Source organism: Microtus pennsylvanicus, chromosome 1 (assembly GCF_037038515.1).
Source record: "Microtus pennsylvanicus isolate mMicPen1 chromosome 1, mMicPen1.hap1, whole genome shotgun sequence".
NCBI classification, from domain to species: domain Eukaryota; kingdom Metazoa; phylum Chordata; class Mammalia; order Rodentia; family Cricetidae; genus Microtus; species Microtus pennsylvanicus.
The window spans coordinates 107,917,698-107,937,773 of NC_134579.1; the positions used below are offsets into that span (position 1 = coordinate 107,917,698).

General features: G+C 50.4%; 1 protein-coding gene across 9 annotated transcripts in view; it reads right to left on the reverse strand.

Annotated features, from left to right (window-relative positions):
• Positions 1-10,058: 10,058 nt before the first annotated feature.
• Sfswap (splicing factor SWAP) overlaps positions 10,059-20,076 on the reverse strand; it is a 75,668-nt gene continuing 65,650 nt past the window's right edge. For 6 of the 9 annotated variants that reach the window (XM_075977999.1, XM_075977982.1, XM_075977996.1 and 3 more), the window contains 3 exons: positions 12,097-12,270; positions 10,943-11,015; positions 10,225-10,437 (listed from right to left, as the gene is read on the reverse strand). In XM_075977999.1, coding sequence (XP_075834114.1) covers positions 10,372-10,437; positions 10,943-11,015; positions 12,097-12,270 — 313 coding nt within the window. In that variant the 3' untranslated portion in view covers positions 10,225-10,371. Of the gene's footprint in view, positions 10,438-10,942; positions 11,016-12,096; positions 12,271-20,076 lie in introns of all 9 variants that reach the window. The other 3 variants (XM_075978002.1, XM_075977991.1, XM_075977993.1) reach the window with 1 other exon arrangement.

Consider the following 20,076-nt stretch of genomic DNA (forward strand, 5'->3'; position numbering starts at 1 on the left):
CGCCCGCCTCCGGGGCAGGGCCATGCTAATGTATGCTAATAAGATATCACCCCGCCCATTCCCTTAAAGGCCCCCCCCCCCCCGCACGGGCGGGACCGGATAATCCGCACCGAGGGTTTGCCCTCTTTGAGAGCTGGAGCTCCGCTCCAGGTAGGAGAGCGGGGATACTAGGGTGCGAGTGTTCAAGATCCCCTGTCTTCTGCTAGAGCTCCCGGTCCAGTTCCAGGTCACTCAAGACCTGGAAGACAGCCGCAGCGCGCATGATGGGCGCACGGGGGAGCCCGCGGGCCACAAGAGTCCTGGGGCGAGAGGAGTGAGCACCCCGATGCGGAGGGAACGGAGGTGGGGGGAGGGGGGTTAGTGCGATTCCGACGAGCGTAGGAGGGAGCGTGGGATGGGATGGGTGAGCGTGGGTGGGAATAGGGGCTTAGGATGGGAGGGGCTGAGGCCGAGAGCACACCTGAGTCCTGCAAGGAGCACGGAGCGCAGAGCACTTTGTTACCCTGGTGCGCCAGGAAGCACCTGGCTTCTGCGGCTGAGTGTCTGCGGCAGGTGTGAGAAAGGAGAATTTGTATTTTGAGGTGCGGGGAGTGAACCCCCAATGCTGCCGACGGCCTGGACCGGCTCTCTCTCCCTGAGCCGCGACCGAGTGGGAGGCTATGAATAGCTCACATTAGCTGGGATCTGGCATCCGCTCAGCACTTTACATAAAAAAAATTTTCTTTCTCACAACCCTTTAAAGGTGGAAACCATATTTCTCAATTTGTACACAAAGAAACTGAGGTCCAGAGAAAATAACTCCTAAGCAGGTGACAATGTGCAGAGCGACAGAGGGGAAACTGGCTGGGCTAGGGGACAGGGTTCAGCCCCTCCTCTGCCCCCAGTTCAACTTCTTATCACCTTGGGATGCAGCTGGATCCCTAGTCTCTCTCCCATCGGTCTCTCTTTACTGTTGGTGTTAGGATTACAGTCTGTTGTCTACATAGGGAAACGGAGGTTCAAGTGATGTCCCCTGAAGGGGAGGGTGGCTCCCTGCATCCCAAGCAAAGCTCCCTCCCCCAAATCCTAGCTGTGGGACTTGTACTATGCAGTCCCTGTTGCTCTCAGGGTCTGGGTGGTTTGGGAAGAGGTTTAGATTCTGCACTTACTTCAGCACTGTGTAGTGACAGCCGGAGACGGCTGTGTATAGATGTGTGTGTGTGTGTGTGTGTGTGTGTGTGTGTGTGTGTGTTGGGGTTTAGGACCTTAATGTGAGAAAGCTGGTGGCCCAGAGGGTACCCAACCCAGCCATCCAGCAACGAGACAGTAACATCTTGGGGTGCTTCGCTATGGGGGACAGACAGACTCCATACCACTCCATATCAGCCTATGAAAGGGTGCTGTGCACATTTAAAAGTGGGTCTTCCTATATCTCAGTTAACCTAATCTGGGTAATCCCTTAAAGGCGTGCCCAGAGGCTATCCTAATCTAGCCAATCTCTCGCAGGTGTGCTGGGGGACTTGTATCCTAGGTGATTATAGACCCTGTCGAGTTTACAATATTAACACGTGGCATTAACATCACATTGGTATTAGAAGAAAACCCGGTCCCCGTCGAGAAGCTTTGTGCTCACCTGGTAGATGAGAAGAGGGGGACTGACTGTAGGCAGCATTTGTAGTTACTCTCTGTGAGATTGGCTGCAAAGCTCCAGACCTCCTGTTCTGTCTGTACCGAGGTCTCTGGCCTCCCGTGCATGACATCCCCATGAGGGAATGAGCCTTGGGAAAATGCAGTGCAAATGGGAAAACGGCTTCAGGCATGGGTGTCTCTAGAGGTCCTGGCTTCAGAGTCTGTGGCTAACCCCGTCTGGTACCTTCTCCCAAGGTGCAATCCTTTGCCTGTCTGGCTCTGCGAGATTCTTCCAGGGCTCCTATAATCTGGCAAATGTCCACTTGACATTATAGACATGCTCTTAGTCGGACAGAAATCTTTTTTGTTTAGGACTCTGTCCTGCTTCAGCCTCCTGAGTGCTGGGATTTTGGGTGTGCGCTCCCATGCCTGGCTTGGATAGGCGGTCTTTGCAGGTATGATTGGGTTAAAGACCTTGAAATGAGCTCACTGGGCGATTGTCCAGGGGACCTCAATCCACTGTCCAGTGTTCTGATAAAAGCAGGGGAGGCTGGGCATGGTAACAGGAGCTTGAAATCCCAGCACTTGGGGAAGCAGAGGCAGGAGGATAGTAAACTCCAGGCCAACTTGGCCTACAGTTTCGTAAGTGTATTTAAAAACAAAAACAAGCAAATGAGGACAGAGGAGAAGCCATAGGAAAGCTGACCACATAAGCAGGGAGGCGGAGGGTGTGATGTGGCCACAAATAGCAACATCAGGATTATGGTACCACTTGGAGCAGGATAGGCTGACTCTTCCTTTGAGTCAGGGAAGGAGCTGTCTGCCTACGGCTGTTTATAACCAGTGAATCTGTGGCCCTCTGCCCTAGACCCTAGGCACTTCCTACTCAGTCCTCGACATCCGTTCTGGCCTCCATCAGGCAGACTGAGTCAGAGTCAGGCCCTTCTTCCCAAAGATGAGCGAGATGTCACCACCCACATCACGCTCTGGAAGACAAATCCAAGCTCCTCGTCCCAGCCTGTGGCATCTTGCTCTGTTCCGACTTCACCCTGCCTGTTCCCACCTGCTTCCCTCATCTGGTAGAGTCTCTGACCTCCTCCAGGGGCCTCCAGATGCCGAAGGACCTTGCACGGGCTCTCTGTGTGGGGTGGTCTTGCCTTATGATTCTTTGCCTCAGATCTCTGCAGACGATTTGATTCTTGCTTCATCTCTAAAAAGCATCCCTTGCCCCTGGCACCCGCTCACTTAGCACCGTCTCATTCGCACGCACAGCAGCTCTCCCCCTCTGCCATCTGTTGGAGCCTCCTCTGTTCACTGCTTGCTTCCCGGAGGCGTCAGCCCAGAGGGCAGAGATATCTGCTATCACGGGCTCCTGCTCTGGGTACAGTGGGGATGGGTTCAGTAGGCAGTCTCTACCCTCGAGTGGGGGCAGTCTCTATCTTCGAGTGGACCCCACTCAAGCCAGTGTGCCCTTTTGCCCATCTTCAGGCACGTGGGGGTGGGAGCCTGGTGGCGCCATTGTTAGCACCCAGCTGGCCACTCTTCTGCTTTGACAGGAATTATGCTAGTCCGTCCCGGTGCTGCCAGATCTGAGCTCTGGAGTTCCCAAGGCTTAGGGGCTTGACTGGCAGACCCAGAGGCTTAGAGCTTCTGAGAGCCGGGTGGCCTATCGCTCCAGGCTTTAGATGCCAGAGACTCAAGAGTCTCAGCCTGGAGGCTTATTGCTCTGGGCTTTAACCACGGACTTGACACTTGGCAGCTGATGTAGGTAGCTTCCAGTGGTAGTGAGCTGCGGCAGCATCTGCAAGTGCTGCAGTTCCTGAGAAAGGTGTTGGGACTTCAGCTTCCTGGTGGCTGATTTTGCCTAGCTCAGGCCTTGCCCTCTGGGGATCTCTGGCGCTGGAGGTGCTGCAGCACTCCAGGAGTCTCCCAGACTAGGCTCTCCAACCCCTTCCCTTCTCCCGGCTTCTGCTGTCCTGCCTTTGCCTCTGCTGGCCCTCTTCCTGCAGTTCTGCCCTGGCTAGCTTTTGGAGCCTCACGTGTTTGTAAATAAAAGGAAAACTTGTGGGAGTCAGTTCTCTCCTTCCAGAGTGCGGGTTCTGGGGAATTAAACTCGGGTTGTCAGCCTTGTGTGAAGGGGCCTTTGTTTGCCAAGCTATCTTGCTTCCCCAACATTGTTTCCCCTTTAACAGGATTTCATGTAACAACTATGTAACAACTCTGACTGTCCTGGAACTCAGTTTGTAGATCAGTCTGACCTTGAATTCACAGAGATCTGCCTGCCCCTGTCTCCTGAGTGCTGGAATTAAGGCATTTGCCAACATGCCTGGCACATTAAAAAAAAAAGATTTATATTTATTTTATGTGTGTGTGATCCTGTGTAAATTTATGTGAACCACGGACATGCAGATCTTTGAGGAGGCCACAAGAGGGCGTCTGATTCCTTGGTACCTGGAGTTACATGTGCTTTGAGCTACCACATGGGTGCTAAGAACTGAACCTGGACCATGCTGTCGACCACTGAGGCTCAGCATCAGTTCCAGCCATAAACCGCCCATTCCCCCATCCACCAAGGTTTTAAAAAATATTTGTGTGTGCATGTGTTGCCTGCATATATGTCTGTGTATCAGTGTGTTCTGTTGCCTGAAGAGCTCAGAAGAAGGCATCAAATCCCCTGAGACTAGTTATGAATAGCTGGGAGTTCCCCTATGGGTGCTGGGAATCAAACCCAGGCTCTCTGCAAGAGCAACTGCCCTTATCCACTGAGCTGTCTCTCCAGTCTCCCAAACAAGGTTTTTAACCTTGTTGAGTAAGTTAAAATGGCTTCTCCAGCCTCTGGCATTGGCCATCCTGTCTCTATGGACTTGCTGTCCCCAGGATCCTTCCTCATGCTACTGAGACACTGCAGGATTTGTCCTTCTGTGGCTGCCTTGTTTCATTGTCACACACTGTGACCTGTGTCAAGGTTCCTCTTTTTTTCCCCTAAGGCCAAATAAGCTGGGTGGTGGTGCATGCCTTTAATCCCAGCCTGTTGGAAGCAGAGCAGGTAGAGCTCCGAGTTTGAGGCCAGCCTGAACTACAGAGCAAGTTTCAGGACAGCCAGGGCTATACAGAAAAACCCTGTCTAGAAAAACAAAAGGCAAAACGAAAGGCTGAATAATATTCCACTGTCCACAGGGAGCATATCCATGGCTGTAGGTGCACATGTGAGCTGTGCCTACCCTTTCTATTCATACTATGCCCCTTCATTTGCTTGGTATCCCCTTGGCAGCGTCTTTTATCCTTGGGTCCCCTGCAAGTCTCCCCCTTATTTCTGGTCCTGGGTCCCATTCTGCCTCCTCCATCCTTCTGGCTGTCGTGTGTCCCTACTGTCCCAGCACTGGCCTCACCTTGATCTTGCACTGGCTTCCTGGACATCCCTGATAATAATCCCTTCCAGCCGATTGGCCAAATCTGATGCCTTGCCTCCCTCCCCTACCGCCCAGATACCTGGTAGACAGTGCTCTCCACTCGGAACTGTGGCCATCTCATCCACATCTCTTAACACGTTATTCCAGAACTACTCATTCTGAACACTAACGAGAAAGGAAAATATCCTGCCCTCTCTCCTTCATTAAAGTCAACATATAAATACTGCTTTTGCAAGTGTTCTGTCCTCCCAGTTACAGAGATCTGCTGTAGAGGAAATAACCAAGTATCAATCCTAAGACATTCTGGAAATCAGCTTTTAAGTTCAATCATGGGAGCCCCGAGGCAGAACGATGCCCACCAGGCACGTTGCCAACAGTACCATGCCTGCCTCATTCCTGTGGAACTGAGGACATGCGTCTTGGCGAAGCCACACCCCCATCCTCTCTACCGTGCTCAGGAAAGCCTAGGTTGTGAGCCGGCTGGGAGGCTCTGGAACACCCACTCCATGGGTGTGGGGTTGTGCTCCTGTCTCATGAAGTCAGAGCACCGGCCTTCCTGCTTGACAGCCTTGGAATGCGCAGTTTGTGTTTATGTGCTTTATGTTTTTTTTTTACAATAAGATTCTAAATTTAGACTATTTAGTCATAGAGATATTGTGGAGACAGAATAGTGTATTCTGGGCGTTGTCACCGACTTGTAACACAGCCACTTATACCGCCACTGCTCATGGGCAGTTAAGGGCCCTTCCATCAGATTTAACCAATAGTGGTGTGTGCCTGTAATCCCAGAGTTTGGGGGATTAGAGGCAGATGGATCAGGAGTTCAAGGCCAGCCTCAACCACAAAGCAAATTTTGGATCAGCCTGAACTATGTGAGAAAATTAAAAGATTTAACAAATGGTTTTGGCAACCGAGTTTCCGCTCATGTCACCTGTCTGAAGGTTTCCTCCAAGCAGGACATGATATTTAGTGACCGCCTTTCCTCGGCAGCTCAAGACTTACTTTGGGGGAACCGTCTGGTACAGTGTTGCTAACTGAGACTTGGCTCCTATTTTTCTCACCACCAACCCAGCGCTCCTCTGAGGTGCACTGCCATGTCTGAGTTTGCCGAAAAAAGTCATGGCAGAATTTCTATTCCATTAGGCAAGAATCTTTGACTCAGCAGGGTGGTGGTGGTAGCACGCGCCTTTAATCCTGGTATTTGGGAGCAAGAGGCAGGGGGATCTCTGAGTTTAGGCTAGCCTGGTCTATAGAGGAAGTAAGCTCCAAGACAGCTAGGGATACACAGAGAAACCCTGTCTCGGGTGTGTGTGTGTGTGTGTGTGTGTGTGTGTGTGATTTACCTTGGAAGACGGTGGCCCTGACCACCTGGTCAGGGTGTTTGTATCTCTGCTGTGTGATATTCACCTGGGTCCATCCCTCAGAAAGGAGTTGCTGCTCAAGGGGGTTTGTGGGGGGGCACTGCCTGCAGGGGTGCCGGAGCAGTTCCCAGGTGGTCCCACATGAGTTTGCTGCATAGTGATGTCGTAGCTGTCTTAAACACGCTCAGTGATGTTCACAGGGTGACAAAGCCATATGTGATGTGCGATTGGGTTTGAGGGCCATCGGCCCCCTGGCTGGAGCTGCCCCGAGGACAGCAGGTGTTCATGTGAGGGATGAGCGCCCCCATTTGTTCCTTTCCCATTTACTTTGCTGTCGGTTATGGGCATCAGCATGGATTCACGGAGATGGACTCGCGCTGGAATCTAATGCGACGTTAATTACGTTGCTCTACTTGTGAAGGCTCTCCAGGTAAGCCCCGCCCACCCGAGTCGTCACTTTGGGCACATCTGAATGTGGCTTTCACCATGCCTTTCCTGCCCAGTCCTGGCCATCAGTAGGGAACGGACACAGGGGCTACAGTGGGCGCTGGATGTTAATGCTGTTGAGGGTTCAGAGCTGGGCTTCTCTCACCCTCACCTCCAGCACACTGCTCTCTCCCTCCCTCCCCTCTGCCTGGGTCACTTTTGCCCCCCCCCTTCAGTTCAAGACCTGCCCATTGTTCTGCATCCCTTTTGAATGCTTTCATGGCTAATGGGCTGTGCTGGACGCTGGCCTCCCACTGCCCTCGTGGGGCTTTCTGAGGCAGGCACAAATCTGAGGCTGCTGTTTTTCTGTGGGAAGGATGTGCCCGGCTGGGGCTGTTAAAACCAAGCAGAGGCCATGAGCAGTACAGCGAGGCCTCCTCTCCATACAGGAGCCCATGGCTGCCAGGTGTTGTGTTCTGGGGGCTGGAGATTTGCATGCAGACGAGGGAGGCATCCTCAGAAGCTGAACGCAGCTCCCAGCTCCGGAGGTTCTGTGGCCTATAGTGTAGCAGCTATTCCATTTGTTTGTTTCTTTCTTCATGTTTTTGGGTTGGGAACCTGGGGTCATTCCAGGTCATTAAGGGCATCGTCCTGGCCTCATCACCATGGGATCTGTGCTGGGCAGGACCCAGGCTTCTGTTCTGCTGTGTGAGATGTGGGTTGAACGGGGAAAATGCTTTCTCAAATCTTCTGCTTCTGATGTTCATGTTTCCCTAAACTGCCCTCACTGAACAGCTTATGCGCCTGTAATTAAAGCAACTTTTCACACTGCTGAAATGAGTTGGTGCAAGCCGTCCTTCAGGGGACCTTTGCAGTCTAAGATGACGGAAACCTCGGCGGATCCGGGGGAGCTGGAGACACAGGCCCATTGACCCTACCCAGGGCCTGGGCAAGTGTGTAATCACCAGCCCTCATATTATGGGGTGCAGTGAGCCCTGGGTGTCTATACCTAGCCTCCTTGTACTTTCTTGGGGAATAGCACCTCATTTCCTCTCAGGCTGAATATCCTTACTGGACACAGGGTGGTGCTTGCTGCACCCATGGAAAGTTGTTTTCTGAACCTGAATCCCAAACAATTGGAAAGGGCAGGTATCACTGCCAGGGTCTCTTGGGGAGGGGGAGATGGCTTCACCCTGGGGATAGCCAGCAGCTTACAACTCTGAAAGCCAAGATCAGATCCTCAGATAAGATCAGAAAGAAGGTATTTGGGTAAGGGACAGCTTTGTCCTCAAAAGGGCTTTGCCTAGCTTGAGGTTTGTTTACAAAGGAGGCCACCTGGGGTCCTGCTCAAGTAAGTACAACAAACACAACCCAAGTGCTCTCTCTCTCTCTTGAACCTAGGTATTACCCTAGGGTTCCTGGACATCTCAAAACAGAGACTGAAGTTCCTCATTCCGTCGTGAGCGGACAGAAGCACACAGAGTTCCAATAGGAGAGCAGTAGTTATTAGCACCCACTGGGGCCCTCCCATGACAGACAGGCACGTCCATAGAGATGAGAGTGGCGTTGCTCTTGCTGTGGACTCCCAGCTGACACAGCAGTGTAAGGGGAATGCCCTTGAGCACCAAGGAACAGGACGCTGACTAGCAGCCCGGACACCAGCACAGCAGCCCGGACACCAGCACGGAATGCAGAGCAAGGCTCAGCAGTACACGGCCAGTAAGCAGTTCACGTGAGAGCGGCACAAATGCTTCCAGTTCTTAAGAACATATAAATTATTTTACTTTTTGTACATATGTGTTTGATCTGCATATATGTACCATGTGTGTGCCTGGTGCCTGTGGAGGCCAGAGACCTAAGGCTGGAATTACAGACAGCTGGGAGCTGCCATATGGGTGCTGGGTATCAAACCTGAGACCTTTGAAAGAACGACCAGAGTTCTAACCACTGAACTCTCTAACTGCTCCTCACACTTTTTTTTTTTTGACACAGGTTCTCACTTTGCAGCCCTGGCTGGTCTGGAATTATACAGACCAGGCTGGCCACTTCATTTTATTGATCACTAAAAAATAAGAAATTAGAAGGTGGCATACACCTGGCAACTTGGGATGTGGAGGCAGTGGGATCAGGGAGTTCAAAGTCATCTTTGACTACACAGTGAGTTTGAGGCAAAAACATAAAGTAAATATAAAAAAAATTCTTCAAACATACAAAATCTTTTAGAAAGTTAAAAAAGTTCAAGGCCAGCTTATCTATATAGCAAGACCCTGTCAACTCCCAACAAATCAACAAAACACGCAGGCCCCTTACGTCCATCTGAGTCACTGTAGGAGTCTGAATCACGAGGGTGGCAGTGTCTGTTACACGCGGCCAGCACTTTCACTCTCCCGACTTAGCCAGCGCTCAGTGGTCCTGGCAGACAGGTGTGGTGTGTGATGTTTCCTGAGGTCTGGGCTGTGGACAGGGAGGAGTGGCCCGGTGGGAACCAGAGACTCAGATTAGGTATGCTCAGTGTCACGAGCCCTCTGAGGACAAAGTTAGTTTATAAAGTCACCATTCGTAGCTGAGGCCACTGGGGACGGAGACAGGGGTCTGACACTGACAACCTGACATACACGAGGGAAGCACAGGCTGGCCACCAGGCTGGTGAGGATGACAAGGCACACCCGACACAGGTGTGGGGTGGGGGAGCCCAGCCGGTGCCTCAAAGGCAGGTGGTGGTTCTGTCTGCTCAGGAGGCCATTGTCTCACTGACACCCATTTTCTAGGGCCACCAACTCCATCATCTGCCCTGCCCACACCAGCTTCTGGGGGCTGTGAGTGTCTTGAGGGAAGCATCAGAACTTGAGTGGGGACCACTGCAAGGAGGGAAGGAGCGCATTTCTGGTCAGACACAAGGCAGGGCCTGCAAAGGAAGCCCACCTAGCACAGAATAGTCTGAGCATACTCGAGTGTCAGCCTATGCCAGCACGTCTCCATTTCTCATGTCAGGACCCTGTATGCTTCGCATGTGAGCACTGGGAGAGTAAAGGCCTCCTGAAGGGAGGGATACACAAACCTGCAACTTCACGGGGCAGTTGAGGCCATGTCAGGATGACCCTGTGACTGGCTGGTCTGGCGGAGGACACAGAGGACACAAGTGGGACATCCCCTTCCTCAGCCAGGGAGAAGCCACCACTGGAGGGAAGTCCCGTTTCCCCACAGGCTGACACACGTTAAGTGGCAGAAAACCAAAAGCAGGAGCCGCCCTGGCTGCTAGCTAGAAAAGGTGTTTCCTCCCGCTTTATTTGATAATACATTTTCACAGAAACATGATATATTTACAAATATACAGGTAAGAGACTGCTGGTCAAAAATTTGAAACTGAAAATATCACCAAAAATATACAAAAGCCACCGACTGACCCAGGGAGTCGGGCTGGAGAACCTGGAGGGCCGTGTGTAGGTCGGCACAGAGCTTGCAGCTCAGCTTCTGGCTGGGCTGTGGGTGCTCTGAGCTGAAGCCCAGCACCTGTGGCCACAGCTGCGCACGATGCTCTGCTTGGGGCCGGCTCCGTGGCTGCCGTCTCAGGATGCACTGGTCTGCAGGTTTTTTGAAGCTGCGAGCATTGCTCTTACTTTGGCCATGAGATCCTGTGTAGGGAAACATGGAGGGCATTTCAGTCTCCTGTTAACCAGACTTGTGAGGAGGTCGTGGTGAGGACAGGCAGCAGAGTTTCCAGCATCCTAGCTGTGAACCCGTACCAGCTGCATAGGGACCAAAGTAACCCTCTGTCTTGTCACAAACCTCCCAGAGCTGTGACCCCACATGGCCTGGGGGTACAAGTAGAGCCCAGGATGTGTCAGTCACCTGTGGAAGACTTGGGCTCTACAGCATAGCAACCCCAGGAGGAGGACATGAACTTCCTGTGGAAGACGAGGATCCCCAAGAAGTGATTCCTCCCCATTCCCTGCCTCATGGGCTCTTACTTAGTGCTTGACTGTGGCAGGGCCCAAACCACTGAGTCAGTAGGTGACCAGCCCAAGATTTAGACCTGGGTTAGTACTGGAGACAAGATGTGAGAAGGAAAATTATCAGAAAACAAAAAATTGGGCCCCCATTATAAAAGCTGAAAAAAGAGGGGCACGCCCATCTCACCTGAGTTATTTTGCTCTGCACAGAGGAAACGATTGCTGAGGAGATCTGGCCGTCTTTTTCCTGAGAAACCCCCCTAAGGCAGAGAAAAGAGCGGAGGCTCAGACACACTCAAGAATCTGAAGGCTGGTTCCCATGCCCTATACTCTCAAACTAATTTGAAAGTAGCAACAAGCTTAGGAACACACCATGTGTGCACGAGGGGCAGGGGCTGTGCTGGGTGCCTTCCTCTACTGCTCGCGACTCTTCTGTGAGACAGGGTTTCTCACTGTCTGTTCTTCATGGGTTGGACACTGGATCCTCCCACCTCTACCTCAGCCTGCTGGACCTGCAGGTGCATGCTGCTGTGCCCTGCTCTTCACATGGATGCAGGGATCAACTTCAGGTCCATGTTTGTGCTAGGAAGTACTTTATCCACCGAGCCATCTTCCCATGCCAGGAACATGCATTTTTATACCCACTTCATAAAAAGAACCTAACTTACATTTTAACACCATTACACAAATGCTTGTAAAGAGGAAGCTAACAAAGGCAGCACCTGTCAGGTAGGCCGGCAGGATCAGAACCACAGCCCAAGTGATTCCTAGTTCACACATAAAGCTTCTGTGGATGTGGACATCACCCTTGTCCTTGTGGCCGGGGTTTCCCTACACTCACTTTGGGATGGCCCCTGTCAAATGCAGAGCCCTTAGGTGAGCTGCGTTCCTCACAGAGTGGCCATGAACCTGTCTGAACTGAGTATGCCCTGTTCATGCTTACGGAAGCTCCTACCAAGAACACACACTTTAACCTCACACAGCCAGCCCTAGACTCAAGATTCCCTAGACTTCTAGGCCTGATTGTTTGGTAGATGCAATTCCAGCATGGATAGCCTCCTGAGACCATTTGTCACTGAGACCCACTAAGTTTTGTATGGTACCTCAGGTGCTCTTTTACTCACGGAAGGAATCTGAATGTCTGATAAGGCAAGGATTCAGAGGAGGTGCACCCACACGCTCCTGTTTGAAGTCACCCACTTCAGGTCACCTGGTATCCCCTATTCCCAGAGAAGCAATGGGGGCGGGGGCTCCACGGAGGCACTCACAGCCAGTGTTGGCCAGGTCTCACTTCCTCCCCTTGCTTTTTCTCTCAGAGAGCCGTCCGGGGGTCACGGTTACCTGGAGCGTTCCTGGGAAGAACCTCGGCTCTCCACAGGAGAGATGCTGGCCGAGTGGGCTGAGTGTGCAGAGGGACGCTGTGCTGCCTGTTTGCTCGGGGACGTTGACTGGGAGCGGGCTTTGGCCTTGGTGCGCGACCGTGATCTCCGCTTCTTCTTCTTCTCGTGGGGACTTCTGAAAGGGAAGTGCTCTTGTCAGGGAATGCAGCGTGACAAGAGGGCAGTCTGAACTTATTTATTTCAAGGGCCCCTCCTGTGGGTTTTCTTTCTTTCTTTCTTTTTGTTGTTCTTTTATATTATAGGCTGGCTTTGGACTCATTCTGTAGCTGAGGATGACCTTAAACTCCCCATCTCCTTCCTCCACTGCCCAAGTTCTGGAATTAGAGGATGTACCACCAGGACTGGGGTGTGTAATACCTACAATTGAATGAGGGTGCCGTGCATGCCAGCAAACACTTTAATAGCTGAGTACATTCCCAGCCTCATGTGCATGCCTTAGACAGCTGTAATCCTTCAGTCAATTGAGCCTGTATATCCACAGGGTACTGAGCTTTAAAAGAACCATCCAGAATCCAGCCTCTCCATAGGGGAAGCTTAGACCTGGGGAAATGTCTGGCATTTAATGTACAATGAACAATCTATTTGCATTGAAAATAGCAAGATAACTACCAAGGGCAGCCTGTAGGAAAGTCTATACTGCTTTCTCATTCACGCCAAAAGATAGGGAATTATCAGCCAAATCCTGCATATACCCCTTTGTGGATGATAACTCAGGAGGAGGCAGCCTGGGCCTGCTCTGCTCTGCATGTCTGCTGCACCCAGTGTCAGCTGAGCTCTGACCTGTGCCCTGCTTCCACCACAGGACAGGGCTGCCGAGCCCACCAGTCCCAGCAGGTCCCACTCCTTCTGAAGGCTCTGGCATTGCCTCACTGTTTCTACCATGTACAGATGTAGACACATACACAAACACATGTGCGGAGACTGTGAGGACACATACTTGGTAAAATGCAGTGTCTCCTCTCAGATCCATTTCCTACATACAGGACAGGGCTACTGCCAGCCTGCACTCCACCTCCCACTAAGCCTGTCTTGAGATGCTTTGGAGCTCTATCACTGCCTCCCAGAGTCTTTCCTCCCTCTTGGGCTGCAGGACACTGCCAGGCAGCTCACCGCTTGGCTGTATCTTTCCAAGTGTGTCCACTTTAATGGGAACACTGCTAAGTCACTGTCGCCCTTTTCTCTTTTGCAGTCACCAGGGACCCAGCTCTTAGGCATTTGGTTTTCAAAGAGACACAAAGGCCCTTCCTGATCTGGCCTAGCCCTCTGTCCTCCAGGAAGGCATAGGCATGGAGGTGAGAGGATGACTCTGTGGACAGTTCTCCCCTTCTTCCACGTTGTCGTGAGTCTTGGGGCTCACCCCAGGATGTAAGGCTTGCACAGTAAAGCACCTTTACTTGCTGGCTTTCTCACCAGCCCTGATTAATCTGAACTTTGCTGGAGCAAAGCAGTTTGCTCACTTTTTAAGTTGCTGAGGTGCACTCTGCAACTGGGTCCTCCGTGCTGTTGCTGAGTGACCAAAGCAACAATTGTGGCCTGCTGTTCTGGAACATTCCCTCAGTGTACTTTTCAGTCTATGCCATCCTCCACACTCAGCTCTATAGGAACCAACACTCACATTACTGTATGGGTCTCAGCAGTATTTCCAAGTCCCCTGTAAACCTGGGCATGCCCCCACATGTTCTTATACTAAAAGTAGCACTGTCCAGGTGCAGTTGGTAACCTCACACCTCCTTGCTTCTGTGGCCAAACATCCCCAGTGCAGTCTGGGGGAAAAAGCAGTGGTGAAGTACGGCAGGTGCACCTGTAACCCTGTAAGAAACGAAGCTGTTTCTAGACGGCAGCCTCAGCTGTGAGGACTGGCTGGTGAGCATCCTCGCCTGACCACTCTAAGTGAGGCCAGTGAGCAAGGAGAAACTTGCTGGGGCTCCCTTACTCCGGACTGCTGATGTTCAGCATCCTCTTGAGTGTACCTTGCTAATGTGTTTCTCTGTGAAGTCGGTGGCTTCCGGTGTTGACATGGACTACAGAGACAGGCACCATGGGCGTCTTTTTCACTGGGAGAACAACTGCTCGGTCTCCTAATTGCCCCTGGAAGCAGGCTTTTGACTTTAGCGATACTGACTGTATTATGCTTTCCTCCCATTGGGAGGGTCTTCTTTTGTGGGTGTGTATGTATGCACATGTGGGAAGACAACCTAAGGGGCCTGCCTGTTTCCCCGGTACTGGTATTATGAGCACATACCACATGTCTGGCTTTTTGTGTGGCTGCAGTAGATGGAACTCAGGCCCTACTGTTGGTGTAGCAGGTACTTTACTAACAGAGCTGACTCCCTAACCCAGCAGGGCTTTTATCTACCTACCTACATACCTATCATCCATCCATCCATCCATCCATCCATCCATCCATCCATCCATCCATCCATTTTTTAACATCTTAAGGAGTCTCAGGCATACATTCTGTTTTTTGGTTCTGGCTTTTATATTTGGATAGCTGATCTAAATAGAAGTAACATCAGGAGTTTGTTCTTTCTCATCTCAGTGTCCAGTGGGTGGAGCAGGTTCTGCTAGAGGACTCTCCTGCAGAACTGCTTCAGTGCTCTGGTCTAGCAATAGGTCATGCCACAGTGTTTACCATAAAGCTTGACTGTGGCTGCTACCGGGATCTAGGTATCTCCAGGTCAAAGTCCTGCACCTTAGTGCTTTGACAATCATTGTTTCAGTTTGTCTGCCAGTTCTCCAAAAGTCCTAGGATGTACGCTGGGGTTGGGCTGGATCTATAGATCATAGAGGAGAGGCTCTATGTTTCTCAGAGCACTGGTCTGTGAACACAAATATGCAGAATCCTTGCTAGCCTAGGGATTAGTCATCTGGTCTTGGGGTGACTGGGGAGTGGCCACTTCTCTCTGGTTACCTCATCATTCCTGCATGCTGGATTCACAGGGAAAACTGGTTTGGAGCTGGGAACCAGTTCCTAAGAATGTAAATTCCAATTTCTAACTTGGATTTTCCCAAGCAGATCAAATGATGTCCTTCTCCTGTGTCAGTCTGGGACTCTGTCCATCTCTCAGAGACAGAATTTCCTTATTATCCATTATAGGTCTGCAGGCCTTTCCTGCCTGATTAACTACAGAATGGCCAATTCTTTGACCATTTTCCACGAACAACCTTTAGTTCTGCTCCTTTCTTATGCTGCTGTTTTTTGTTTTGCAAATGTCTCACTTCACTTTTATAATTTCCTTGCTTCTGCACTGTCTCCTCAGACTGTGAAGATGTGGAACTGGACCATGTTTCTACACGGCTGCTCTTCTGTAGTCTAACACCAACATTACAGAGACTCATTTCCTAGCTGGTGCCCTGCAAAGGGGAAACTTTCACATCACTTTCATACTTCCACACCACTCCCTTCCAAGTAGGACTCTTTCAGTGATGACTTCTCTCAGCAAGAGTACGGGGAAGTGTGCTGCAAACACAACTGTGGCTCTCCATATTGTTACAGATCTCTGGCACAGTGTCCTGGTCAGTGTTGGGCACCCATTTTAAAAGCAGGCGTACCCTAGGGCCGCTGGCCATGGCTGTGTCTCTTCTGTCTGCTGCACTGTATTCAGCTGTTTCTGTTCTGAGTACTAAGCACTAAGGTTCCATTTTGCACACATTTTGAACATCACATCCTGATGCTAAAATGCCTGCCTCAGAGAGTCAGCTGTCACCTTCACTGTTATGAGAATGGGAAAGTGGATCTTCCTTGCCTTTTAAAAATCTCATCTGTTAGTATATTTATTTTTAAAGCTTTTTTTTTTTTTTAAAGGACAAGTCCCACAAGATCCAGGCGAGCTCAAACTGGTCATGTAGAAGAGATGATGGTCCCTCTGATCCTGCCACCCCTACTGCCACTAGGCATGCCCAGTTCATGTCCAAAAGCTAGGGACTGAACCCAGAGTCTTGAGTCCAACTGAACTGCAGCCCCGACCCTAAGTGTTTAAATAGGGTGGAGGATACAGCTCCATTGTAGAGTGCTTTGCTTAGCCATGTGAGAGGACCTGGGTTCACTTCTAGCACTGCCCAAACACCCAAGCCCTAAAAGCCCACTTTATAAACACGTCTAAGATCTGTCTGACATGCTTGCATCTAGAAAGATTTTTCACAAAGCATTTTTAACTAGCCACCTTCTCATGGCCTCATTTGTCTTCTTTTCCTTCCTGAGCTTCTGCTTTTTTTTTTCTTTTTGAATGAAGAGTTTTTTTTTTTGTTTGTTTGTTTGTTTTTTTGGTTTTTTGAGACAGGGTTTCTCTGTGGCTTTGGAGCCTGTCCTGGAACTAGCTCTGTAGACCAGGCTGGTCTCGAACTCACAGAGATCCACCTGCCTCTGCCTCCTGAGTGCTGGGATTAAAGGCGTGAGCCACCACCGCCCGGCTGAATGAAGAGTTTTAAATGTTTTATATCTCAGCTTTTATTCATTTACTTAAAATAATCATGTTTTGTTTTTGTTTCTTGAGACAGGGTCTCATTGTGTAGCTCTGGCTGTCCTGGAAATATGGAGGCCTGGCTGCCTCTGCCTCCTGAGTGCTGGGATTAGAGGTGTCTGCCAGCAAGCCCTGGATTCTTCTCCACTTTAAAAATAGATTATATTTATTTATTTTGTGTGTGCATGCAGACACTTGTTTGTGTGTGTGCCAAGGCTTACATGTGGAGGTCAGAGGACAATTGTGGGAGTCAGTTGTTTCTCACCAAGTGGTTTTTAGAGACGTCAGGCACCTTTACGCACTGAGACATCTTGCCTGCTCCACCCTATATTTTTTCAGCTATGTTTTCCCTGGTTGTTGAGGGATTGTAACATACATCTCACTTCCCAAGCTCACCTTGAACGAGTAACACTACACACCCAGCAAGGGCCGTTCAGTCACTAACTTCTGGTGTTGTGCCATATGCAGTGTTCTGCACAGGGAACGCAATGGCAGGAAGCCATTCCCACCAATTCCTTCCTCACTGCAGTGAAGTAACCAGGACATCCTGCTGACTACAGTGCCATCGAGTGTACTCTCTGAAACACAATTCACCATGTACTCGCATGCTGTGTGTGGATGCTGCTGCTGCTGCTTGCTTTTATGTTTTGCCAATTTTGGTGTGTTATTTTTGAAACAGGGTCTCGTGAAAATATGTAGAGGATGACCTTGAACTCTTGATCCTTCTTTCTCTACCTCCTGACTACTGTGCACTGCCATGCTTTGTCTACCAGATTTCACTCTAAAAATGGGCAGTAGACTTAGATCCTGATTTCCAAACTTTCACTAAAAGGAAGCAGGTTATGCTGGAGAGATGGGTCAGTGGTTAAGAGCACTGACTGCTCTTCCAGGGAACCTGGGTTCTGTTCCTAGCACCCATATGGCAGCTCACAACCATCTGCAACTCCATTTTTCTTGTGGCCTCCACAGGCACCAAACACACGTTATTATGCACAGACATACATGCAAGAAAACCCTCATACCCACAAATAATAAAATAAAAAATAAAAACGAAATGGAAAGGAAGTTGAGTAACAGAGAAAGGACAGACCCCGGAGCTGTAGCAGGAAAGGAAGCAGAGTAACAGAGAAAGGACAGACCCCGGAGCTGTAGCAGGAAAGGCAGCACAGCCTGGACATGTGCACAGAGAAGCTGGCTAGTGTTTGAAGAGCACCATGACCAGAGTCAGAACAATGTGACAACTGGCTTGGAGGCTTTTGGAGTCTGTCACAATCAAACAGAATAAGGGAATGGGAAATATACAGTCAACAATGTCCAGAGCAGTGCTAAACAAGAGAGGGGCTAGCTAATGACTGAGGAAGAGACAGGACTAGAAAGAAGCCATTCTTGGCATCACCAACTGACTTGGCAGAAAACTGGGAACAGAGTTCACATGCGTGCCCAGGGTCCCCTAGAAGGTGATCTGCTTGTACAGAGACAGAGGCAACTTTAGATGAAGGACTAGGTGTAGCATCACTAAGGATGCATTCTTCAGAGTACTAGGTGTTCCTTCCATGGACGAGTACCATGATCCTGCCTGTGGGTCTTCTGCAGCACCGCTGGACTCTTTAATACATGTGGGAAGAGCAGTGGACAGAGACAGAGGGAAGCAGGAGAGGACATGCAGCTAAGTGAGCTGCTAACCAAATGTGTGTGGGTGCTCTCAGTACCACATTAAAACCCCCAGTTAGTGGGCTGGGCGGTGGTGGTATACACTTTAATCACAGCACTCAGGAGGCAGAGGCAGGTGGATCTCTGTGAGTTTGAGGCCAGCCTGGTTTACAGAGTGAGTTCTAGGACAGCCCAGGCTACAAAGAGAAACCCCGTTTCGAAAAACAAAACAAACCAACGAAAACCCACTCTAGTTAGTTTAGCAGCTGGTAAGCAGTCTGCAGGAAACTGCTTCAGATTGTGCTCTATCAGAGCAGTAGCATGCCCCTCCTTCTGGGTGATGTATCAGGGTATCAGTGAATCAGCCACAGGCCACCCACAGACTGAGAGGGAAGGGTGGAGGGAGTGCCTGACTTAGGGCTGAAGGTGCTGGATGGAAGCGGAGCAGCTCCAGGTCTGGGCGGAGGACACGGTGGCTGGCAGCTGCACACTCTTCAGTGCTGCTCCTAGAGTAGCGCTCAGCTGAGGGGCCTCGCCCTGTCTTTTCGGGATGACAGTGTTCCAGCAGAAATGCCAGAGGCCCCACAAATCCTGATGCCTAAGACGGGGCTAGACACCCCACACTGTGGACACTGGCCCCTCCACTACCTTCTCCCATCATGTCCCTCTGAATGCAAAGGTTAATTTGAGGGCAAAGCAAGAATTCTTCTGTTGAGAGAGATCTTTTGCTGTAAGAATTAATTTTAGACCATGCCCTTTACATATACCAAAGGTGATGATGAACTTCAAATGTTAAACCACTTGCTTAAGGAATGAATTCTATGTACTGCAATAGCTGGTAGGATTATGAAGGCTGGAATGTAATTTATAAATGTGAACTTGTATTGGAAACCTTTGCCAACACCCATCAGCCTCCCAGCTTGTCTGCTGGCTTTTCAGGTTAAAGAAAGTGATCTCTTTTTTCCAATCAACAGTCATCCTGTGACTAGCTAACAGGCCGTTTTGTACTGATCCACCTTAGGCTACCTCCAGAGGGGGGATTCTATGACCACTGCTCCTGTCCTAGGATTAGCATTTTGGACAATAGCTGGGGCCCCAGATGTGTCCTGTTCACCTGAAACCCATGGTCTGTCTAGCTTTTCTGGCTGTTTTGTCCCATGACAGAGTGGTCTGATGACTCCTGTTCACTTGGGAACTAAAGAAATCCACCAGGAGACATTAGCTGTTGCTCCAGGGTTGCCCTGCTGCAGCCATAGTCTAGATTTTCAATGTCTCCCAGATGCCTATACACAAAATATTTGGTTCCCAAAGTGGTGCTTCAGGGACAGACTGGGACCATCAAGAGGGACATCAAAGGGTTTGGCCCTAACATGGGCACGTACCACAATTTACTGCCCCAGTACAGGCCCAAAGGAACAGGACTAATCAAAGCAAACCTTCACTCTTTGTAAGCTATTATTTCATGCACTGGACTATAGAGACAGAAAGGTGATTAACAGGAACGGAAGCAGGCACCACGGAGTGCAGACAGGTTTCCCCCAAGTTAGAGATGAGCCAGAGAAAGCACTAGGGTCCCAGTGTGGTAGGGGAGGCCAGAGTAGCCTGGGGCTCTCACCAGGTCAAAGTGCCAGGAAACTGTGGCTTATAGGGTTAAATGGGCTATCAGGGGCCAGGCTCAAACCTAGTAGCTGGGATTTCTGCTCTATAACCATATTGGCTGACCTCCTCCCTGCCCTGCTCACCATCGTATGCCACCCAGTCTCCAGTGTCCATCACTGGAGAAAAAGCAGGACACCGAGACAAGGAGTTTG